We start from the raw sequence: 24,995 nt of genomic DNA, 5'->3' as shown, positions 1-24,995 counted from the left end.
AAATTTTTGTATAGCCACATAAATACAGTATAACCACACATAGACAATTGGAGGCTCACAAAGTTATTAGATGTTTAAGATTGTTACCTATTGTAGCAGTCATATATAGTTTCTTCTGATAGCATACTCTGTTGTTATCGGGTAAGCTTTCTTTTGTATGTTAATAATGTTTAATAATGATTTTTTTTGTACATTTATTAAATTGTTGAACAAATTTGCAACTAAGCCGTATATGATGGTCCTACGGTAGAAGATGCCCAAGCAAATATCCCTAACCGCCATGTCGTTCTGTTAGTTGGAATCTTCACACGGAGTTGATTACGGTTTTCAGAGATACGTGGCGATGCTTTTTGATTGTCAGGGCTTGTTTAAAGAATTTTGGTTACCAATCATTTCACCTCATATGGGTCATTTAATTTGATCCATGTACGTGATTTTCTTTTCAATCTAAATTAATATTTTTAAAAAGTATTTTATCTTTAATGTCAAATTATCTACAATCTAATATTATTTGTAGGAGAAACCATATTCACGAATAATATTGTATCAGACTGCCACAAATTTTTCGCTTGTTGCATTATCGTTTCTCATTTCCACTGCAATGATCATATGGTTAAAGGTTTGGCATTGAGACAAGGAAGGTGAGATTAAATATAGAACTAACAAATTTGCTTTTTTTGCCGTAATCTATGAATAGTTGTATTTAAATTGTCTAATTCTTGTTGGCAATAATTAAATCATCATTAGTGTTTGAAATGTTTTAGTTGCTAAAGAGGGGTGCGGTATTTCCATGTTAATTTGTTTAAATTTGTCAATAGCGATGTCTATGATTATCTGTATTTCGGGTTTGGTTAACATTTAATCGAACTTGGAACAGAAATCGCAGAATATCATTTATTCTATTTTAGTTCATGGATTTCTACGCATAAATCATCATTAGTGTTTGAAATGTTTTTGTTGCTAAAGAGGGGTGAGGTATTTCCATGTTAATTTGTTCAAAATTTGTCAACAGTGATGTCTATGATGATCTGTATTTCGGGTTTGATGAATATTTAATCGAGCTTGGAATAGAAATCACATAATATCATTTATTGCACAGGAGTTTATCATTTGTGAGAAAACATGGACATTTGGGTTCATGTGCCTTTGTTCAAGTCGTAGCATGCACAATGATGATTTACAGGATATTGAATCTGAATATCTGTGATTGGTACAGTGCCTTCTTTTTTGACATAACAGAGTGTTTCGATAACTTATATAAGTTATATCCGGCTCTGCCAAAAGATCATGAGAAACAACTCGAAATAATGTGTCTCAAAGGCACACAAGTTCCATATGTTCTAATCTTCATTGCTGAGAAAAGTTTACTACCATGTTCATCTTGCAGAGATCCATAAGCACGGATGACAATAATAATAATAATAATAATAATAATAATAATAAAGTGTACAAATATTTTATTTATCAAATTTTATTAAATCTTAAATTTTATAAATATTAAAATTATATTTATTATTATTATTTATCTTATATGTTTTTTTCATGTTACATAAACATACAAACTATTAATATTAATCTTTGTTTATTTTTTATATATTTTGATAAATTTATAAAAAAAACATTCTTAATAAATTTTTGATATATAGTATTTTATTTAAAATTTTGTTATTTAAAATATTTTGATTAATTTTAAAAGGTAATATTATAATCAAAATTTTACCCAAAATATCTTAAGTATTTTATCATAAAATGGAATAATAATTTTTTTATTCTTATATAATAAAATCTAATGATATCATATATATATATATATATATATATATATATATATATATTATATATATATATATATATTTGGGTATGGGGATGGGGATGGGGACTTGGTCTCCGTCGAGATGGAGATGAGGAATCCCGATAAGAAGTTATGGGGATCAAGGCGAGGATGGGGACGGGGTTTGAATTTGAATTCGGGGACGGGAATGGGGAAGATATCCCCGTCCCCGCCCCGCCTCATTGTCATCCTTATCCACAAGAACGAAATCTGTTGGAGAACTTTGATAGAGTGGTAAGAAATTATTGTATTTTAATTTAGATCTACATAAATATGCATTTAATCAATAATTTTTTATATAGCCACATGGATACGGTATAACCACACAAAGACAATTGGAGGCTCGCGAATTTATTGGATGTTTAAGATCGTTTCCTATTGTAGATGTCATATATAGTTTCCTATGATAGCATACTCTGTTATTATCAGTATGCTTTCTTTTGCATGTTATTAATGTTTAATAATGATTTTTTTTGTACATTTATTAAATTGTTGAACAAATTTGCAACTAAGCCGTATATGATGGTCTTACGGTAGAAGAGGCCCAAGCAAATATCCCGGACCGCCATGTCGTTCTGTTAGTTGGAAGCTTCAAACGGAGTTGATTACGGTTTTCAGGGATACGCGCGCGGCGATGCCTTTTGATTGCCGGGGCTTGTTTAAAGAATTTTGGTTACCAATCATTTCACCTCATGTATATTGTATCAGACTGCCACAAATTTTTCGCTTGTTGCATTATCGTTTCTCATTTTCATTGCAGTGATCATATGCTTAAAAGGTCTTGGGACAAGGAAGGTGAGATTAAATATAGAACTAGCGAATTTGCTTTGTATTTAAATTGTCTAATCCTTGTTGGCAAAAATTTAAACTGTGATTTTAATGGCATCTACACAATCTGGTTGGACAAGTAATAGGATACTAGTCCTTAACACTTAGGTTTGCAGATCGGGGTCATTCATGAAATGCAATATTCTTACTTTGAAGTAGGCTCCTATCATAAACTTTTTATTTATGTATGAAGAATATCGACGTTAATTATATGAAAAACTAGTTTTGTAAAATACGACGAAGATTTTTAATTGGCTCCTTGGCTCATTATATTTGCTACTATTACACCTAAGACAAGTTGAGAACAATTAATGCATGCAGATCCCAAATGAAGATCAAAGGATAATGGGTTGTTCCGGGCGCTTTAACTTTAATGATCATTCTTGCCTCTGTAACCTCATTTCGTCACTCAAATCCTTGAAGAAGGCTTCCACGAAGCTATTCTTGATTCCGCGACAACTGCTCTCTCCGAGTCCGGCAATGCTTCATGTCGTAGTTTTTTTGCCCTTTTCAAGGTTCCCGATGCATGCATGTTCCTTGTGACCTTTCTCCATTATCATCCTCCGATCCAAATGCTCTCCAGTGTTTCTTGTCGCTTCGGTTCCAGCTCCCTCTGAGTCTTTGCTTCTGGAAATGGAGTTGCACAACCCATTACTGGAACAAAATGTAATGGATTACGGTATAAGATTTATTTATAGCGTTTTTAATCTCATCATGCATAAGGTTTGAGTAATCTAGAGCTTGGGAGAAACAGAAGATCGGTGGAAATCTTGATCTATAGATGGCATGCAAATACGGAGGCCTCAGAATAGCGCACGCAGGGATTTCATGAACGGAAAATATTATGATCAGGCCCATAACAAATATTCCAGCTGAAATATTTATCGCAACTTTGATGGATAAAAGTGACATGCTCATCGTCGAATTTGATCTCGTCTCAAAGCTAAAACATTGATAACTTGTTTAGAATTTAATAAGTATGTGCTTTTTCATGCCCAAAAATGATAAATTTGTCCACACCACAGCCAAGATCGAAGACAGCGCGACATGTTAAATTTTGACTAGAAAGCTACAGATTTGGATTAGATAGGCGAAAGTGTTTTGATTAATCAGTTCTTATCCATTGCAAATTACAACATTATATTAGAGCTCCACGTACGTAATGGCAAGCTTTAATTACACGAGGTGAATCATGAATTGGACGGCGTGTAAAAAGTCCACTATTTGAATTTTGGTTTGAATTTATTTATTGCTCCAGCTGAAAAAATATCGGGAGTTTGATTTTCAAGTTCGAGTAGCTTGCAAGATCGTTTTTTCTTCTCACACAGGGGACCAATAAAAATTAAAATTTAAAAAAAAAATCTTTTTTTTTGCGTTTAGTTGTTAATCTTTATTTTTGTTAACTTAAGTTCGTTTAGATAAATATTTTAAAAATATTTTGTCTTTTATAAATGAACAAATTTAAAATATTTGTTCGAACAAGATTTTTTTGACAAAATTAAAGTTGTTTAGAAAATTGTTCTCCACACGTAAGTTTTAAAGATCAATTGAGATATATGTGTGTTTTTATGTTTTATACTAAATAACGTGAGACAAATAAGAATTAAAAATTTTATAAAAATAATTATCCAAACACTTTTTTAGTTATAAGATCGTTTTTTAAAAAATAATTATCTAAACTCATATTTATTTTTAAAATAAATTTGAAAATCTTCTAAAAAAACATTTCTATAAAAAAAATTTACACTAATGGTCCGAACAAAGCTTTATATATTTAAGAAATTATTGTTATTATATATCTAAGTTGAGAAAAAATTGTTGAATTTGGAGTTTAATCGAGCCATGACTACACGTTTAATTATTTGGGGATTGGGAATGGGATAATCAGTGGGCATTTTAGTCTTTTGACTCTGGTTATTGCAACGGCCAACGGTATCACTTGTTAATTCTTAAAATGATTCTTAAATTTCAATTTAAGACAACCGTTCATAGAGAGACAAGAATCACCCTTGCAAGAAACGCGAGCATCAGTCCAAGAATCACAAGGAAACATTGTGTTCGTCTCTATGGATCACTTCAACCCGGATAAAACAAAATTTCGCATGAATCAATTCCAGCTACGGGCATCACGAAGGGATAAATATAAGGTTCGGGCTTTGTGATTCATCATGTTCGTTCTAGTTTTGGGATTGAATAATTTGAAAATGTTGCGCATGCTTTTCTTGGTGATTCTACTTTTAGAAGGTAATTTTTGGGATGTGGTGGATTCGACAACTGTAACGTATGATAGTAAGGCGTTGGTAATTGATGGGAAGAGGAGAATCATGCAATCGGGTTCTGTCCACTATCCTCGGACGATGCCAGAAGTGAGACTGAATCTCTGTTTGTTTTGGTATATGTTTATGTAATGATAATGATCTTGGTATGGAATGTGAAACTATGGAGTGTTTTGTGTTTTTGGTGAATTGTAGGTGTGGCCTGGAATCATTCGGAAGGCAAAAGAAGGAGGATTGGACGTGATAGAGACCTATGTCTTTTGGAACTATCACGAGCCGGTGAGAGGAGAGGTATGAAATTTGTGGTGTGCCTCTAACAAGGATGCTCTTGTACTTGGGAATATGATTTTTCAGCAAAGTGTGTTAAGTTCATGATCCGTTTATCTTCGAAATATCATCCATTTATGTTTTATATATGATTTGTTTGAAATAATTTTACTGAAAGTCAATATCTTTTTACTCTAAGGAGTTTGTCAATTGTCAGGCTGGAGTAATGTAGTCAAGTTGTTATTCTCAATTTGGAACATCATTATACAATTTTGGCAATTGTGTCGATACAAGTTTTGAAAATACTCCTTTGCCGTTATCTTTTCACGCTCTTTTCTGACACCGACTCTTTTAAAAAAAATAGTACTATTTTGGAGGCAGATTCGACCTGGTACGGTTTGTTAAGGATGTGCAGGCAGCTGGTCTCTTTGTGCATCTACGAATCGGTCCCTATGCTTGTGCTGAATGGAACTATGGGTGAGTCTTGGACTCCTGTTCTTCAGCTATGTTGTCTTAATGCACTAACTATTGGCATAGAATCTTAAAAAAGTTATCCAGAGCTGTAGATTAATGAATAACTTGGAAGCTTTGTTTAAGTCCAAATGTAAACAGTTTCATCTACATGCATATGCTTTTCTCCACTGTAATCCTTCATGTATCTTATAAACAGAGGATTCCCTGTTTGGTTGCATTTTATTCCTGGAATACAGTTCCGAACGACAAATGACCTTTTCAAGGTGCATTTGAGGTCTTCCTGTTTTACTCAGTATAGATTCTTGAGATATCTGCTACAAGTGTGAGATTTACTGGTATGCATGTTTTAATGCCATTGCAGAAAGAAATGGAGCGCTTTCTTGAGAAAATAGTTAGCATGATGAAGGATGAGAATCTGTTTGCGTCTGAAGGAGGGCCAATTATTCTTGCGCAGGTTGCTTCTTTTTGTGGACATAGCAGCCTTTGTATATATTAATTGCAGGTTTTTCAAAGCTGTTTCATGTTTTGGAATTGTAATAAAATAAGTTTTATGAGGTAATTCGAGGTCAAGAATCGGGTTGGCTTTAGCCTGAAAACCTTATCTCGACTCTATTCTGGATATTAATGTTTGTATGGCACCATTTAAATGTTCTAATATTTTCCGAAGCATGATTTGGCACTTCCCTTATGTTTTAGATCCCAAATAAGGCTTATCTTCCTGCTTGACCTTATCGTGGAATAATTCACATCTTGTTTTTTTCCTTTTACTCGAAACCCTGAGCAGCGGTAAGGATAGGTTAGTTCACTGACTGAATTGAGATCCCTGAGTTTTTGCAACATTGCCTTCAAAATATCTCGTTGATAGAATCTTTTGAACACAAAGCATTGAGCATACTCAGAATCCTAGTGTTAATGAGTTCCTTTTAATTGAGTAAGTGCTTCCCTTGCGTTTATTTGTTCTTGGACATGTTTCCAAAGATGGTGTATTATAATTTATAGGTGGAAAATGAATATGGTAATGTCGAATGGGCTTATGGAGTAGGCGGAGAGTTATATGTTGAATGGGCTGCAGAATTAGCTGTTGGCCTTAATACATCTGTTCCATGGGTAATGTGCTCGCAGGAAGATGCGCCTGATCCAATTGTAAGCGATCACATCACTTCTGTCTTTTATTATTCCATATAATGAACAGTTCATTCTGTGTTTTGGGGTTCTGTAGCTGAGCTTTTTAGCTATGTTTAATTGAAGGAATCATGAAATATGCAGATAAACACTTGCAATGGGTTTTATTGTGATCGATTTGTGCCCAATTCACCTTACAAACCAAAAATGTGGACAGAGAACTATGTTGGATGGTAACATGCTACACAATTCTCTGTCAAGTTATTGCTGCAGAGAAATCAAGATACCTATTTTTTTATCAAGCTTTCTGGGGTTTTGAACTGATGTATAAGTTTATAGGTTCCTTGCGTTCGGGTATGCTGTTCCTTTTCGTCCTGTCGAAGACTTGGCTTTTGCTGTTGCACGCTTTTTTGAAACAGGTGGAACTTTCCAAAATTATTACATGGTAAATTAATTAGGATGCAAAATATAGGTGCTGCTTATGGCCTGATAAACAAATTACGCCCGGCTTAATGTCTTGTTCCAATTCTTCTTCCAGTATTTTGGTGGCACCAACTTTGGTAGAACAGCAGGGGGTCCTTTGGTTGCCACTAGTTACGACTACGATGCCCCAATAAACGAGTATGGTAAATTTTCTGATCTGGCTGACCCATTCTGTGATTCTTATGTTGGGTATACATAATCGAGGTGTCTTCCAAATTCCAACTCCTTTCATACCTGAAGAAACCCTCCATGTGTTCTTTCTGTAATGTGCTGAAGCAGGTTATTATTATTATTATTTTTTTTGGCTTTTTTGGGATCTCTTAACCACATTGAAAGCTTTATAGATAAGGAGTAAATAAAGTCAAACATAATCGAGCCGTGGTACTTTCTGTGGTTTTTATATTTTTCAAATTTGAATGTAGTCTTATGCCGAACAAAATTTTTCAATGGATGGGGTCATCCCAACATCAAAACATCCCCCTGAATTCTCAACAATCTCGGTCATTCACAGTTACATTACGAACACATGGACACTAACATTTGGAATAGAAGCTTTTGTAACAAAGATTTTGTGTCATGCATCAAATTTTTGAACACATTTCCTGGATAATGATGAACGGGCACGATAGCTGCTCAATGAACGCTATGCAGTTAAATCACTTTCATCTATAACAACAATTTTTATGCAGGATTTATCAATCAGCCGAAGTGGGGCCACCTGCGGGACCTTCATATTTCAATTAAAAAGTGTGAGGAATATTTGGTCTATGCTAATGCAACTCAAATGTCTCTTGGTGTTAATCTTGAGGTGTGTTCAGCAGTTCAATAGCTGTTTTCCATTCATTTGACTCTGTGATAGATCGGACACAGACTGGTCGGATATAGGAAACGAAAAATTCAATGGAAGCCATTCAGATTTCTTATATTGATTTATGCATTTTTTCACTGTTTACCCTGAAGCTTAAGCTAGATTCAGTTGGAAGAGAGTAAATATATTGGAGAAATTTTTTTTTTATCTTTAAGTACAAATCTGTTAAATTAGATGGTCTTTCCTTGGCAATCAATAATCCAATCTGTCATGTATAATTTCCCTATAACATTCTTCTCCCTTTTAAAATTTTCCTGTGGAGATGCGATCTATATAGAGATGTTAATTATTTTGTGGATTGCCGAATTATTGCATGTGGAAACTAGAAATCTTCATAATCCCAAAAGCTGACTATTTTATCTTCTATCAGGCACATATATACTACAAGTCCTCCAATGACTGTGCAGCCTTTCTTGCCAATTATGGTAGCTCCACTAATGCAACTGTCACTTTCAATGGGAAATCTTACTTTCTACCAGCATGGTCTGTGAGCATTCTTCCAGATTGTGAGAACGTCATATTCAACACAGCTAAGGTATCTCAGCAGTCTCTCATGTACACATTACATTTTCTAATAGGAAAAGGTAGAGGTCTAAAGTGAATGGTATTGCAATGGCCTATCCCTCGTAATTTTGTATATGGAAACTTGCTTGCCAGAATATTAATTTACGGTCAAATCTTAGTCTGGCCATTTAAATTCCGATTATGAGTTTATGGTACCTTTACCATGAGATCACACAATCAGTTCAAGACATGATTTTTTTGGTTTAAAGATAATCTATTATGTGTTCTTGGTGCCTTATGCTATGCATCGGATGTCATTTCGTAGTATTATACTTTCCTTTCGGTTCATTAACCAGAACCACATAAATGTTGTCCCATGCAATTTTCTAATTCTTTATCGAAATGGGTGAAAGTTTATTAAGATAAGCTTTCGTGGACTTGGGAAGTTAACTTTCTGTCAACATCTCAGACTAGCACAAATATGTAAATGGTTATCTTGAAGTTAACTCCGCATTGAGTTTGAAATAGTTAAGACTGTGAAACCACCTACATTGTCTCTGTGCAATTTAGTGATTGAAATGTTAATAGAAGAAGTTGAGTCTGGTGACACTCTATTGACTTTAGTTTCTTATGAAGATTATTCCTTGCATTTTTGGCATGGACAAAGGTTGTTTCTCAAACAGCTCTTAATGGCGATGATTTTAACCGGAACCTCACCATGCATGACTTTCCGTTATCATCTTCATCTTGGAGTTGGTACAAAGAAAAGGTGGGCATTTGGGGAAATAATTCGTTTGGGGCAACCGGTCTACTGGAGCAAATAAATACAACAAAAGATATCAGTGATTTTCTCTGGTATACAACAAGGTAAATCGCTACATTATTCTTTTCCATTTGAATGCCACAGTCTGCAAGATTATAAATAGGAAGGTTCATCAGTATTGAATTTACCTAGTTACTGAACAATTGTGTCAATATTCAAGAGATACCTACCTCTACATTCCATCAACATGAAATCTCTTTGTTTGTTTGTTTTTGTAAAGTTGTCTAGGTGGTAAAAATCAGTACAATTATGAAGAAGAAATGAAGGTCCAATTTTAGTTTCTTACCTGTAAAAAGATCACAATCATTTTCTGTGTGCAATTTTATGGCAGCATAAACTTGGATGCAAATATTACACAAAATCAAACAAAAGAAGTAGGCTTGCTTATTGGGAGCTTGGGCCATGCAGCTCTTCTCTTTGTAAACAAAAGGCCAGTAGGTAAATCAAATGTTGATCAGTTATACTTTTTTAACTCATGTTGTCTTTGATAAATAGAGCTTTTTATCTAGAGAAGATATTCCTATTTCTTTTCATTTTTATTTTATCTTGTAACTTCAGATCTGCTTAAGAGACTAGTTAGTAGTTACAACTCTGAACTAATTGCAGTACACTGTGTAATACCAGGAACCGATACTAGATTGATCTTTGAACTGCAATACAAATGTTTGCCTACCAGGCCAAACCATTAATGTAAGAAGATATATTTCTTGTTCCTGGTAAAAAAAAAAATAAGCGTTGCTACTTATTGCAAAATGTTTATCGTGTGGGACAAATATCCTGATACTTTAACATGTAAATAATCAGTTAGTGTTTTTTTTTTAATCCTGATGGTCGAGGTGGTAGTTATTTTATGCTGTTCCTTGTGTATTTTGTGTCGAAATATTAGCATCCCAATTGGCTAACATCACAATCCGTATTCTTCCAGCATTCGGGTTTGGCAACCATGACGATGCCAGCTTCCTGCTGAGTGCTAAAGTTAACCTGGTCAGTGGAAGCAACACATTAGACGTGTTGAGTATGATGATTGGTTTACAGGTATTGGATCCTTCATTGGAAATCTTTTGCTATTTGAACATCCTCAATATAAGCATCACACATATTCTCATTGTTGATCATATCCAAATTCAGAAATTACTCTGTTTGAAATATTGTGGTTCAGAATTATGGACCATGGTTTGATGTCCAAGGAGCGGGACTGTATTCAGTCATTGCCACTGATTCAGAAAGTTGGAAGGCGGATCTTTCTGCCACGCAGTGGACCTATCAGGTAACCACTCAAGTTTAACAAACTTTCGAAATATGCATCATAGCCATAGGAATGATGCATATTTATGTCAAAAGTTTTTCTTCACTCTATGGATCAAGCCCGCCAAATCTATGTGGCTTTCAGCTTCGTAGTATTTCTTTTTTGTGGAAAGTTTCGGTGTTCAACACGAATGTATTCCAGGTTGGACTTGAGGGTGAATTCCTTGGACTTCAAAATGTAGCTATGGCCAATAGTTCAATATGGACTCATCATGGGAGTGATGCACCAATCAATCAAAGCTTGATGTGGTACAAGGTAACAGGATTTCTATTTTACCTTCTTTTTTTTTTGCTTCTCCCAAGTGAATTTTAGGCGGTATCCTCAGTAAATGGGGTAAGCATTTACAAACTCGCAGACAAGTTTAAAAATAAACATTTTGTAGCTTGTCAACAAGAAGCTGGTCTGAAAGAATGAGATTTCTCATGAATGCATGATTTGATCAAAAAAGTGAACCACGTCTGAGTCCCGATTATCAATTAGGTTCCTTGTATTCTCTTGGTTCAATACTTATACTTAGATCAGTACTTAAATTGTGAAAACACAAGAATTCAAGGATGAGTGTGGCTTATAGGGTATGCCTGAAATTTTGTTATTTTGTTTCGTTTTATGGTTCAATCCCACCAAAGAAAGATTAACAAAAATACATATCATGTTTGATTTGTCATTCAATGTTTGATTCTCAGACCACATTCTTCGCTCCGGAAGGAAAGGGTCCTGTGTCATTGAATCTTGCTGGCATGGGGAAGGGGCAAGCATGGGTGAACGGTCTGAGCGTAGGGCGATATTGGTCTTCTTATCTCTCGCCATCAACTGGATGTTCAGAGAATTGTGACTACAGAGGAACTTATGATGCATCCAAATGTTTGAAGAAGTGTGGTCAACCTGCCCAAACATTGTATGTCTATAAATCTTCTGTTTCAAATGTTCGTATACTTACAATTGGAGCTTTAATTTAGATATGAGGTTCCCTAAGAAATCAACTGTACTGCGTACATTCCTTTTGAATACAGGTATCACGTGCCACGCTCTTGGCTACAATCTGGTGAGAATTTGCTGGTCATTCATGAAGAACTCGGTGGTGACCCTTCCACGATCTCGTTTTTAACTCAGAAGGGTCAAGTAATATGTGGCCGTGTGTCGGAGGATGATCTTCCACCGGCGGATACATGGGAACAAAGTCTCGGCTTTGTGTCCAGAACCCCACAACTTCGACTGGCCTGCGAACCGGGATGGCACATTGTCTCGATTCTTTTTGCCAGCTTTGGAAATCCTGAAGGAAAATGTGGAGCATTCGTTCACGGGAGCTGTCATAACAATGTGTCATCTATTGTGCACCAGGTAATGTCACACATTTCAGCTTACATGGAGAATATGTAATGTTAGGCCCTGATTTATTGATAATTGTGGCTGGATTAGATTTGGTTTAGCTCCTCAGTAAGTTGTTAAAATATAATGGAAGCAGTCTTCTGCACAATCGATAAGGAAAACAGCTAAAACTTGAGGCGCATTGATGTTAAAGTTCTACCATGTTGTTTGATGAGACAATCAAAAAGCTACATGTTGCAACTCAATTGTCCTTTAAAAAAAAAACTTGTTGCATTTGAATGATGAGTTATGAATTCAAAAAATAATTGCTGACAAGTTCGAGTTATTCCACAGGTCTGTACTGGCAAGCAGGGATGTTCGATTCCTGTCTCCACGGCTAATCTTGGAGGGGCGTGTCCAAATATGGTGAAAATTTTGACAGTTGAAGCTTTATGCATGGCTTGAGACGGCTGATGCATCAAATGTTTGCTTGACGGCTAGAATTATATGGTGTATTGTTTCTTTAAAAAGTCTGTTGTATTTTCAATATTCATAAAAGAAATGAACAGTTCAAAATTTTTGTTAAGAGAAGTGACATTCACATTTCAGACAAGTTATAACTGGACTAGTACACACCATAGTATTTGAGGAGCCACCTTAAACTTCAACGTGATTGATTTGGAAAACCTACAGAAACCCATAAGGATGAGGACCTCGACTTTACCGAACAAGGAGAAGGATCTTTCCTATATGCTTGCTGCTTTCAAGTAACAGGTGCGCCTCAGCAGCTTCTTCAAATGGAAAGGACTTGTACACAACCGGTTTTATCTTGCCTGCTGCAATCGCTGGCCATACATTTTTCTCCACTTCACTCACAATATTAGCTTTGTCTTCTGGGCTCCTGCTACGCAAGCCAGCAGCTGCAAACAAAATTGACACAATGTTAAATTACTAAGTTAAAATTTGCGCTTCACTGAAGTTTATTATCGAAACCTTAAGTCCCATCAAGATTCATCCTTTTTCCATAAGAAAAATGGGGGACTGTCATACATATGATCCTAGTCGAAAAATCCTTTGGTGGATATAATAAATAAATCTGAAGAAGACTTGAGCATGTTACCCTGCACTGTAAGTCGTTTTACTAGCAAACTTGAAAGGTTTACTTCTGTTAGTGCTCCACCCATAAAACCTATTATGAATAGCCTTCCATCATAATTTAAACTTTCTAGGTTCCTCTGCAGATATAGACCCCCGATGTTATCAAGTATAACATCAACACCTGCAATTGAAAACTCGCAAGTTAGATTTTATGACCTGAGCAGAAAGAAGAGATATACGTGTGGATGAATAAACAAGAGACATATATATTTGACCTTTCCCACCAGTTTCTTCCTTCACTCGTACAACAAAGTCCTCTGTCTTGTAGTTGATGCAGACGTTAGCTCCTAGGTCCTTGCAAGCAGCAATTTTTTCCTCGCTTCCTGAATAGCAGCATCAACAAAGCCATAAGTGGTACAATAGACATCATCATTGTACAAGATTGATGGAGCAGAATTAGGTAGAGCACCTGCAGTAATGAAAACTTTGATACCAAGGTGTTTGGCTAGTTGAATTGCAAATGTACCAATTCCACTGGAGCCTCCATGTATCTAGAATTATTTGTTAGAATTTAGCTTACAGAAATTATTTTCCCAAGTACAAATTTTTTTCAAAAGAAACTTCATAGTTTCTTTGTTTAAGTTCCACAGACGACCTTTGTCTCTATCTTTTTGACACATTTATAATTAATCATCAAACAATGGTAATCTGATCATAGCAGTTATAACCATGGAGATCAGAACTTCACATTGTGAAACAATTGTAGCTTCTAGAAGGATTACAAGCATCCCACAATCACAAAACTACAGTGGTAAAACCAAAAGACATGAACGATGAATAGAATTTGTACATATTGTGTCAGCTCTCTTGAAAAGTTTATGAGCAACAAAATCTTTAAAATAGGTCATCTTGCAATCAGATTCAGACAGTATAATTGCTAAATATGTGGAATTCCCGTGGAATTCCTAATTCCACTACTTTTCCCAATTACAATACAAACTTTTGAGTAGCATATCTCATTGATCAAATATAAAACAATCATTATGGATGGCCTATCTATCAAATATAAAACAGGCAATCAAACTTACCAGGAAAGTTTCCCCTTTGGTTAGACGGCTCATCATGAAGACCGTGGACCAAACAGTGCAAGCTACCTCGGGAAAACCAGCAGCATCATGCAGAGAAACACCAGGCGGGACAGGAAGAACTTGTCCAGCGGGAACAGCAACTTTCTCAGCGTACCCTCCTCCACCAACAAGAGCACATACCTGTATAAACACACCTTCGAATCGCACCTCAAAACTTCAATACTATCGCATCAAGAAACAAATTCCTGTTTTTAAACTTCTTTGCTTACCCAGAGTGTCAAGCTCTACAAGACAAGGTTCAAACTTTTGAGCGAAATTTATCGCAAGTTAACCCAATTTCAACGTTTACAATTGGCATCTCAGAAATGGGAAACAGGTAGCAGGAATTTCAACACAATAAATCCATTTTTCATGAACCCATCATATATTTCGCCAAAAAATGTAACAGGTACTAAAAAGTTTTTAAAGAATTAAAGGTAACCTGATCTCCAACTTTCCAGCGATGAACGTTGCTTCCGATTGCTTCAATGGTTCCAGAGCACTCAAGACCCGGATATGGACTGTCACCCTTAGGCGGAGGATGCTTACCCTGCCGCTGAAGGGTGTCAGCTCTGTTGACTGCGGTGGCTGCGATTCTTATCAAAACTTCATCGTCTTTGATTTTTGGGTCTTCAACTTCTTGTAACTGTAGCACTTCTGGGCCACCACCTCTAGTGATCACTATCGCCTTCATCTTCTTGGCTTCTCTTCTTACTCCGAGGTGTGGGTGTTGGGGCGACTGGATCGTGAATTTTAAGTTTGATCACAATTTTTATATTTCAATTATTTATTTTTCGATTATTTTTGGAATAATTGTTTTTTTATTTGTTAATAATCTAAAATAAATATGATTTTTCAAAGTGTGGGGAACCGCCCGTCGCCAATGAGCTACCTTTCCCTGCTTACTACATATAAATCGTATTAAACAAGCTTATGCGACATGTTTGTTCGATAAGAGTAGAGTGTTTATTCGGGTGGTTTGGACCGAACCGAATCGAAATTTCGGTTAATTTCGGTTTTTCGAAAAGCCAAACCGAAAATCGAACCGAACTGGACGGTTCGGTTCGGTTTTTAACCGAAATTATTTCGGTTTTTCGGTTCGGTTTTTCGGTTTTTTTTAAAAAAAAAAATTTTGAACTTTTTTTTTTTTTTCTAAAAATCGGTTTTTTGAAAAAAATATTAAAATAATTTTTTTTAAAAAAACTAAATATTTTTAGTTATTCGAAAAAAAATTTGAAAAAAATTAATGGTTAAATCAAATATTTGTGATTTATACTTCGAAAATTATATTTGAAAATAACTGCATTTAAAAAAAATTGCTAACGTTTTTAATTTCAATAATAATAATTTTTGAATTTATAAAAATAATGTAATATATAATGCAAATATGTGTATATATAATATAATAAAATAACTTCATTAATTTTTAATTATTTCTATTTCAAAAATCAATATTTTTAAAAATCACTAAATCAATACATTTTTCAAGTTGAATCCACAATTCAAGTATGTTTAAATAATTAGATAACTAATTAAACCAATTATGCTTTTTTTTAAAAAAACGAAGGATGACTTTTGTTATTTCAGTTTTTCAATAAAATTAATTTTATGGGCACACAATATTAATGTACATATTAATTGATTGGTAAAAAAATTCAAATTCAAAAACAAAAAAAAAACAAAAAAAAGCAAAAAAAAAAAAAAAAAACGGTTTTTCGGTTCGGCGAAAAAAAACCGGTTCGGTTCGGATCGAGCGGTTATTCGAACCGTAAACACCCCTAGATAAGACATTGATAAAAGAAATTGAATTTTCGATTAATTGTCGTGAGCTTTCTTACTATATACATGGACGCCGTTTTGAGGACGAAATAAATATATTGTTAGTAACATAAATAGTGTGTGGACACTATAACATATTACTTGTTTCGATTTGGGTAAGACTATTTTATTCTTGGATTCGGGAATCTTATATGTATAAAATTTAATATTGAAATAATTTTCAATGGTTTCTCTTGATTACAAAATTTTCGTGTAAACATCTCATTTTTAAAAATAAAAAATAAAAAAATCTATCAATGTTTTTTTATTTTGTAGAACATCGTCTTATACAAAGTTTAATTCAACGTACTTTAAGTCTACGTTTACTTTCCTTGATACATGAAGAATTATATAATTAATATCGACTAATCATATGTTTACTAATGCTATCAGATTTAGCCGCGACGGTTTAAACCCGGCCAATTGCTATCAACAAACCTCTTTCAAAAATAAATATTTCCTTTTTTTTTTTTTTGAAACCAATATTTCCTCTCTTTTAAAACTGAATAATAGCTTTCAAAAAAAAAAAAAAAGCTGAATAATAACTTTTTAATTTTATTATTAATTAAAAAAATGAAAATGGAAGCCATAGATGATCAGTTGAAGGTCGTTAAAATATGTTACATGTGTGTCCACCTACCTTCGTCTCCGTCCGTCTGGAAATTAACTTGTGAATACAAAGTGGTTGATTTGTTATTTACTCCACAGGTTTAGGGTTCTTTGCCCCAAGTGAATTTCGCGGTGTAGTATTATTCTTTTTTAAATTAAAAATTTCTTTGTATTGAGGACTTCAATCTGACACATGCATTCGTTATAACTTATACGTGCCTGATGATGCACAGCAGTGATGGGCGGCGGGTTCGAGCTGCGGTGGAAACGAAGGATTATCAGTTTCTTGGTATTACTTCTACGAGTAAATGGTTGGGGAAAAGAAGGCCATTATGCTATTTGCAAGATCGCTGAGGTACATTATTGATTGTATGTTTTAGAACTTTTTATTTGCCAGAACATTGTGAGATCTTGATGTGTTCAAGTATGGATTTTGGTTGATTCGGGAATGCCTATCGCCAGTAGCTCGCGGGTGTTAGTCTTGGGAAGAAGTGGTTATTACAGAGTTTGATTCTTCGTTGTATCAAATTTGATTTAGTTGTATGTAACTGTAAGAATCTTTTTAAATATTAATTGGGAGGTCATTGGTTTTTGTAGAATTTTTTTACAGAAGATGCTTTGGCTGCTGTCAAATCCTTGCTCCCGGATCGTGCTGAAGGTGATCTAGCTTCTGTTTGCTCCTGGCCAGATGAGGTCCGGCGTGACCCCCATTATCGTTGGAGTAGTCATTTGCATTACGTGAATACTCCTGACTTCGCCTGCAACTATGAGTATGCCAGTTAAGCATATTTCTTATGCTCGAATGTTTATTCCTTGCACATCTTTATACATCTTGCCTTTGATTTTCATATTAAGCATTTTCATAAAAGATCGGATGTCTGGGTAAGATCCTTAATTCTGTTGTTATACTTGTGCAATGATCATTTCATAGTTAATCACAGGGGATTGCCATAAAGATAGGTGTGTCACTGGAGCAATTTACAACTACACAATGCAGCTTATGTCAGGGCGCAATAACCATTCAGATTCAACAGCAATAAAGTGTAAGCATGAAGTGTAAACTTATTGACTACATAGAGGAACTTGGTATCTAATTGCTTCAATGACAGACAACTTGACAGAGGCACTTATGTTCCTATCACATTTTATTGGCGATGTCCATCAGGTTAGCACATTTTATTCAACTATTCCAATTTGCTATGACATCTGCATGCCAGTTGTAACTTCCATCTCATGTATCTACTTTCCACTTTTTCACTAAAAAATATTAATACAGAAGAGTTTTTGTTTTTTCTTTTAATCTAATTACTGAAGATTTAAAAGTCACTTGCTTTGTCTAAAAAATTTTGTATTGGATGGCAGCCATTGCATGTTGGTTTTAAAGGAGATGAAGGTGGAAACACAATTATCGTGCGTTGGTACCGGAGGAAAACAAATTTACACCATGTGAGTGACATGATGTTGTGGCATTGGATATCAGAAAATTTTCAGTTTATTTCATACTTTTTCCTCAGATTGGCTCTAAAGGAGTCACTTAATCAAATTTAAAGATTAATTACAGCAGTCAGCGAATGATATGTACTTAAGGTTTAAGAAAATGGGATGCCCGGCACCATTTCAGAAAGTCTAAAAAAATGGCTAATCTGTCCTTTTTCCGTAAGTTCTTTTAGTGGCAGATGCAATAATTGTTTAAATTCTTTCAAGTCATGGTGTTTTGACTGTATTAAGGAAGAGATGAAGATGTGAAGGTCGAATGATTTTTGTAGTTCAAATTGTTTTACACCTATCTCCATTCCTGAAATGAACAAATATTTCTTTAGTTCAATAAGTTCATAGAACGTGTCAATTTGTTTGATATGCGTGTATGCTCGTTTATTATGTTCATGTTATTTCAGGTGTGGGATGATATGATCATTGAATCTGCCTTAAAGAAATTTTACAACTCTGAACTCTCTACAATGATTCAATCAATTCAGAGGAATATCACGGTATATTCATGAGATTCTCTATTTTGTCATGGCAGATACTTTGTAGTGCTCAATATTGCTGCAAGAAACAAACCTTGTTAATTTCTAAGTCGTTCCTTTAATCTAATCAGTTTTTAACTCGCCCTGACTCTTTAATTTTTCTCTCGTCTAACTGGAAAATAGGATGGATATTTTGATGATGAATCATCTTGGCAGAATTGCAATGAGACAGTTTGTCCAGATACGTTGAGTACCATACACTTGACTACCTCACCTTCCTGTCCCTCAATTCCTTGTTTTTTGTCTGCCTTTATGACATGTTTTTTATCCGACTTCATATGATTGTATCGCTTCTATTGCAGTTATGCTTCTGAAAGCATCAATTTAGCATGTAAATTTGCATACAGAAACGCCACTCCTGGAACCACCTTAGAAGGTACAGACCTTCTGTTTCTCGTTGATTTGTTTTTCGGATACATCTCAATTGACTAGTAGTCTTCATTGTTTTTATTTAGATAAATAGTAAACCACTCCTTGATCTTTTAAAAGGACTCCAGCATCTTTGTACTGTACAGAGAAATTGCCACCAGATAAATAGTAAACCACTACTTGATCTTTTAAAAGAATCCTGAACTTCTATTATGGACCGACTTAGGGGGTGTTTGCAATAGATTGTGTTTTTGTATAAGTGATTAATTTATAGATTATAAAAAAGTTAAGAAAAATCAAAAGTTGGTAGTGTTTGGAAACAAATGTGAAAATCTAAAAATCAAAGTTGGGTAGTGTTTGATAAATAAGTGATTAGAGTGATTTTAACAATGACCTTCTTATTAGAATCACTTTTGGAGAATCATAATCACCACATGACTAGCTTTTGGATTTCAATTAAGTTAAGCATAAAGTAACACATAATCTAGGTTTAAGAAACACACAAAAATGATTTGTTTAAGCCAAAAGCTAACAATCACTTTTTTTTAGTGGTTGCAATCACTTCCTTAGAATGGTAAATCTAAAATCCCGTATTTGTTTATGTTCCATTTTGAGCAGACGAATACTTCCTTAGCCGACTGCCAATTGTTGAGACGAGACTGGCCCAAAGCGGGGTTCGTTTGGCAGCTCTTCTCAACGGTATTTTCTCATCTTCGGCACATATATTAGTGGCAAAAGAATGAATCTCTCTGGGTGATAGAGATGAATTGCATCATTCCATTGTCACAGAAGAAAGTTCACATTTATTTAGCAACCATCAGGCCTTGGACATCCCTGAAGTCAGCATTTGTTGTAAACTATTCGCCAAACTTTCCTTTATATCATTTGATAAATTATGTAGGTTTTTTCAAAGATAAATTTCGTGTTTCTTTTTATATCATAAATGTTAACTATATGGGTATGTGAAGTATAGGTTGAATGCGATTAATTTTATTACTTCTTTTTAGAACTTTGTGGCTAATCTTGTGTAATTACTAAGTAGTGTTTGCAAGCCAATAAAAATAAGTGATTATAGATTTTTTCTTAATAGAGGTTGCAAACACTACCTAATTATATATACTGATTTTATTTAAACTTACATTCAAACGATTAAAGTTGATCGTAAAATAAAATCAATATGTTTCGACGTGCAACACATACAATTTTCTTGTGAAATATAAGCGACCAATAATTTTAATGGACAGTTGATGTTACACTCTTCCAACGTAGAAAAACAAGCATGATTCAAATTTTTTATCTTTTTTGGTGGACAATGGGATTCTATTTAATTTTCCGAGTTGGTATATTAAACTTGTAATTTTTATCTCCTTTGATCATTACCATCACACTGAACTCTGAATCTACTTATTTCCCTACATGTATATATATGTACATCCTTAGAGGGATGAGTTTTTCGGTCATTTTGCTCTGTTATCAGCAACCCGTTTTAACTGTCCAGTTATGCAAAGATTAAACTATATTTTTTGCTTAATGAGTTATGTATTCAAAGTTTGAAACTCAGATGGTAAATCTTAAAATGATCACTGCTTAAATATATTATCCTTCTCTGGTTTATTTTGCCTGCATCCAGAGAAACTCCTTAGAACTTTCAACATTCCTACAAATGTTACAGCCCCAACCAAGGTGTGATCTTCCTCCACTACCCACACACAACTAACCCTATGAGCTAGAGCCTGGATTATCACAGCCACCAAAGAACTGGTTGGGCTACAGGCAATCGCCTCACAGCTCCTGTCTGGACAGTTTCGACCTGATCCCCAATTCCTGCTTGGCCCAGATTCATCATCAGAGGAGCGAGTAGAAGATGAATGATATACTGAAGAATGAAAGAACTCATTCACCAAGTCTGACATTCGTACCAAATTTCTCTCAAGTAGCCTTGTTCTCACTAACTGAATCAAGTCTTCAGGCGGGCTTCTACAATTGATGTAAGCCATGAGATCACCAACTGAGAGGACGGTTATGGCAGCTGCTGCTGTTTCATTGCAGCAGGCTAGTTTGTTGGGTGAGATTTCACCTATTAACCTGTACTTTTCATCGACAACTGCCACAGATGTTTGTTGGTTAAGGGCACGGTTAAAATAGCCCACTGCTGAGGATGCAGGTTCATCACGATGCAAGATCATGATATCGCTTTCAATGACGTTGATGGAATTGATGGCGAAAGATGGGATTGGGGAGAAGACTCGGATGGAACTTAGAAGGAAACGGACGACATCCTCTTGCGTTAACCAGCAGTATCCACCACCATTGTTAAGGGACTTCTTTTGTATTGGAATCGCTAGATTGTGGGTGCCTTCAAGTATGTAATCTAATGCCTCCAGCAAGCTGAAAGTTCAGAAACAGTGCGTTATAGTACGACTCAGAACATTATAGTCAAGTAAAAAGCTATTCTTGTTCTATGATTGACATCAGAAAACGATTTGAATGGAAAATCTTCCACATAAAATTTATGTACATTTAATGATAAACCAAGTGAAAAAAGATAAATCAGTGTCCTAACTCCTATAGCTTCATGAACTTATTGACCCTTTGCTTCAATGATTTTAAAAAACCAGACACGTATCTTTTTTAATCAAGCTATTGTACAGAAATTTTGATCTTGATCGTATTAAAGAAGGAAATCAATCACGTGTGTACCACAAACCTGGAATTGGAATCCAAATGCCTGATTACGGAAACTCCTTCGGATAACATTTGAGAAACAGGAGCCTCAAAAGCCTTGAACGGATCCGCCAAATTTTCCTCTCGACAGAGAAAGAGAATTACATCCGTCATGCAAATTTTCCCTACGCAAAAACACGAACGAATGGCGCGTTCGTCGCCGCTTTCCCACACGCTGACGTGCGTACCTTCGGAGCTCTTTAACACCGTCAGTGCATCGTTAACGGTGGCGGCCGCCGTGATCCCGAACAGCTCCGGTTTTCCTAGACACAATTCCGATACAAGCTGATTGAAAAATCTCACTGCCATGCAATGACCTGAAATTCAAATGAACAGAGAGGGAGATAAGATAAGATGTGTTTAATTTTCCGGAAAGAGAGGACGCAGAATTTCGACTGTACGAGGTAGCAAGCAGGACCTCTGCCATGGAAGAAGACATGGAAAATGGGAGCTTATTTATAGTCGGATGAGGATGGGCCCACCCGAGGCCCAAGGGGACAGGATCAATAGACTCGATTCTTCGTGGGCTTGTTAATGGGTTTGTACTCCGTGTCAAAAAAGAATTTCAATTATTTATATATATATATATATATATATATATGTTTTATATTATATAATATTCAGTAGCATACAACCTATCCCAGATAATTCAATAATCCCACCAAATACAACTAATTAACCAAAAAAACAAAAACTATACAGACAAGATATACATTAATTTAAAATGTAACACCCACATTCTAGCCAGATAAGTAATTTTTAAATTGGAATCACTAAAAAAAAGTGAGTGTTAGATATTGGTTTAAAAAAATTATTTTTGTGTGTTTTTATAACTAAATTATATGTTAGTTTATGTTTAACTTTATTGAAATACAAAAGCTAGTCATATGATGATTTTTATCAAACAATACCCAACTTTGATTTTTAGATTTTTACATTTGTTTTCAAACACTACCAACTTTTGATTTCTCTTTACTATTTTACCATCTATAAATTTAATCACTTCTATAAAAACATAATCTATTACAAACACTTCATAAATAAGATTGTGTTAGAACATGTTCTATCATTCTTCCTTTTGAATTTTAAATTATAGATTTCATGTTATCTCGTTTAATATTATAAGTAATATGAAACTTGTTGATGAATATAATTATAAGATTTTAAGGTTGCGTGTACTTAGTGGGATATGATTATATATGGATAAATCATACTAGGATTATTAAAATGAGTTTAATGGATATAGAATAATAATGGATAAACGGTAACATGTTTACTTTGAGTTATTAATTTTGACATTGAAGTAATGATTAGTGGACGAATTACAATTTTATCCTCCACCTATTATAAATAATAATCTTATGTTAACTTTTGTATACATAAAATTTGGATTAGATTATTTTTGAAAATTTTAAATTGGGAGAGGGTAGATTAGGTTATCTATGGATTTTTTTTTCCCAAAATAATGATAAGGAGTAGTTATTCCTAGAAATATGAAGGATGAGGGCTTTGAGATTTGAGGAGAATTGAATTTTTTCAAGTAAACAGATGATGATATTGGATTGATAAACTCATCCTACCTTTATCAAATCAAATAAACGCAGCCTAAATAAATTGGATTCTTTAATTGCTGGGCCTGGGGCTGGGGCCGGGGCTGGGGTTTGTTACTCAATTGATCAAATAAAAACTCGTTTCTATAATAATTACACTTTAAAAACTCTCACCATGAAACCTGTAGTGACCCTGCATGGTATCACCTACTAACTGGCAACTAATATCATGCATTAATCTTAAATAAAGCAATAATGCTTAACAGAGTAAAACGTGCGGAAACAAACTATAATTTACATATCAGCTTAGTAATAAAATCCGAGCTTAAAAACTGTAGTGATACAACCAAATCGAAAACTTAAACAGTAAACATTATACAGCTCTATCGAATCCTGCTGTATAATAAAATCCTCAAGGCTTCTGCTCCCTAGTCCTGCCTTGAACTACCAGCTCCGTCCATCCTGCGATCTGCCCCATGGAATAGGGTGTCCAAGATAACAACTAGGACGTGAGCGCTAACGCCCAGTACATAGACATGAGTAAACATATGTATATAATGCATGAAACATGATGACTGGTACAGGGTCATCTAAAAAGTCATGCTCAGAACCGGCGCCACATGAATGCTGCCACCGCACGGATCAACCTCTGAGTGCAACCACACTCGTCTAGTACACCAGAGTAGACAGACATAAATGCCCCCGCCGTCGCGGTACTCTCAGTGACAGACTATCGAGTATAGAGCTGAGCGGCTCTATAGTCAGGTATAACAAGGTATAGGCTCAACGTGTATATGCACATGACATATGAATATAGAAAGCGGTAAATCATATATCATGCCATATAATAATGCCAAATAAATGCAACATATAAACATGTATACTCGCTGGCAATCTCAGTCAAGGTGTACGTACCTCTAGGCTAGTTCAAGTACAGTAGGATCCTAGGTTCAACACCTATATTCAAAAGTTCATTGTATCACTACTTAAGTTCTATAAGCCTTAACTAAGCTAATAAGTACTCCCAAAACTTAAATAGATTCCCGGACTATACCTTCGTCCGTAGTAAGCCCTTTGAAGACACTTGTCCTGAATGACTATAACCTCGCCTTGGTTATTTCAGAACCTCACTATTAACCGATAGGGCCCTCAAGTGTATATCTCACACCATATAACTGAAGAAGGAAACTCGGGAATTCGTATTTCAAAACTGAATCAAATGAGCCCTATTTATAGCCAAAAATCTCGGCCACGATCGGAACTTCCGATGTCGGGATTGGAGCTTCCGATCCAGCTCATTCTGTGCATGTCCGACACGTCGGGATCGGAACGTCCGATCCGGCAATCGGAGCTTCCGATCTGCTTCCCGGTTGACATTTGTCAAAACTCAAGGCTGAGTCAGCGGCATTGCTGGCTGACAGAGATCGGAACTTCCGTTCCTGATCGGAGCTTCCGATCTCCGTGCATCCGATCGGCTTCCGAAGTGGTCAGGATCGGAGCTTCCGATCTGGGTTCGGAGCTTCCGATCTGGCCCAAAGTCAAAAGCCCATATTCCCTTCCGAAGTCCAATAACACTTTGAAATTAC

General features: G+C 35.2%; 4 protein-coding genes across 9 annotated transcripts; 2 read left to right on the top strand and 2 right to left on the bottom strand.

Annotated features, from left to right (window-relative positions):
• The first annotated feature begins 4,643 nt into the window (after nt 1-4,643).
• Nucleotides 4,644-12,579, top strand: LOC140863201 (beta-galactosidase 6-like). Of its 3 annotated transcripts, none has more exons than XM_073266449.1 (20): nt 4,644-4,806; nt 4,904-5,025; nt 5,131-5,226; nt 5,567-5,679; nt 5,873-5,939; nt 6,038-6,130; nt 6,676-6,819; nt 6,943-7,031; nt 7,138-7,243; nt 7,337-7,424; nt 7,971-8,089; nt 8,520-8,684; nt 9,321-9,520; nt 9,808-9,914; nt 10,402-10,511; nt 10,636-10,743; nt 10,924-11,037; nt 11,466-11,677; nt 11,793-12,120; nt 12,442-12,579. In XM_073266449.1, the coding sequence occupies exons 2-20, from the start codon at nt 4,984-4,986 to the stop codon at nt 12,550-12,552; spliced, it is 2,412 nt and encodes an 803-aa protein (XP_073122550.1). In that variant the 5' UTR covers nt 4,644-4,806; nt 4,904-4,983; the 3' UTR covers nt 12,553-12,579. The 3 variants fall into 3 exon arrangements, with proteins under 3 accessions (XP_073122550.1, XP_073122551.1, XP_073122549.1); XM_073266450.1 differs by having other exon boundaries at nt 4,901-5,025; XM_073266448.1 differs by lacking the exon at nt 4,644-4,806 and having other exon boundaries at nt 4,864-5,025.
• A 76-nt stretch (nt 12,580-12,655) lies between these two features.
• Nucleotides 12,656-15,070, bottom strand: LOC140863203 (uncharacterized). Its single transcript, XM_073266451.1, has 6 exons — nt 14,755-15,070; nt 14,274-14,453; nt 13,655-13,736; nt 13,461-13,568; nt 13,208-13,366; nt 12,656-13,007 (listed from the first exon to the last, which is right to left on the bottom strand). Exons 1-6 carry the CDS (start codon nt 15,004-15,006, stop codon nt 12,808-12,810), a joined length of 981 nt encoding a protein of 326 aa, XP_073122552.1. The 5' UTR covers nt 15,007-15,070; the 3' UTR covers nt 12,656-12,807.
• A 1,649-nt stretch (nt 15,071-16,719) lies between these two features.
• Nucleotides 16,720-20,114, top strand: LOC140863910 (endonuclease 4-like). Of its 4 annotated transcripts, none has more exons than XM_073267694.1 (10): nt 16,720-16,838; nt 16,976-17,094; nt 17,337-17,517; nt 17,681-17,782; nt 17,849-17,904; nt 18,102-18,185; nt 18,635-18,727; nt 18,890-18,951; nt 19,069-19,142; nt 19,754-20,114. In XM_073267694.1, exons 2-10 carry the CDS (start codon nt 16,978-16,980, stop codon nt 19,876-19,878), a joined length of 894 nt encoding a protein of 297 aa, XP_073123795.1. In that variant the 5' UTR covers nt 16,720-16,838; nt 16,976-16,977; the 3' UTR covers nt 19,879-20,114. The 4 variants fall into 4 exon arrangements, with proteins under 4 accessions (XP_073123795.1, XP_073123796.1, XP_073123792.1 ...); XM_073267695.1 differs by having other exon boundaries at nt 16,721-16,838; nt 16,973-17,094; XM_073267691.1 differs by having other exon boundaries at nt 16,727-16,871.
• Nucleotides 20,115-20,715: 601 nt separating this feature from the next.
• LOC140867757 (CBS domain-containing protein CBSX5-like) lies at nt 20,716-22,246 on the bottom strand. The gene is made up of 2 exons (XM_073272801.1): nt 21,843-22,246; nt 20,716-21,523 (listed from the first exon to the last, which is right to left on the bottom strand). The coding sequence occupies exons 1-2, from the start codon at nt 22,166-22,168 to the stop codon at nt 20,716-20,718; spliced, it is 1,134 nt and encodes a 377-aa protein (XP_073128902.1). The 5' UTR covers nt 22,169-22,246.
• Nucleotides 22,247-24,995: the final 2,749 nt, after the last annotated feature.

Source organism: Henckelia pumila, chromosome 4, assembly GCF_033568475.1.
Source record: "Henckelia pumila isolate YLH828 chromosome 4, ASM3356847v2, whole genome shotgun sequence".
NCBI lineage: Eukaryota > Viridiplantae > Streptophyta > Magnoliopsida > Lamiales > Gesneriaceae > Henckelia > Henckelia pumila.
The sequence above is the reverse complement of the archived record's forward strand: the minus strand, read 5'-3'. Positions and strand labels throughout refer to the sequence as shown.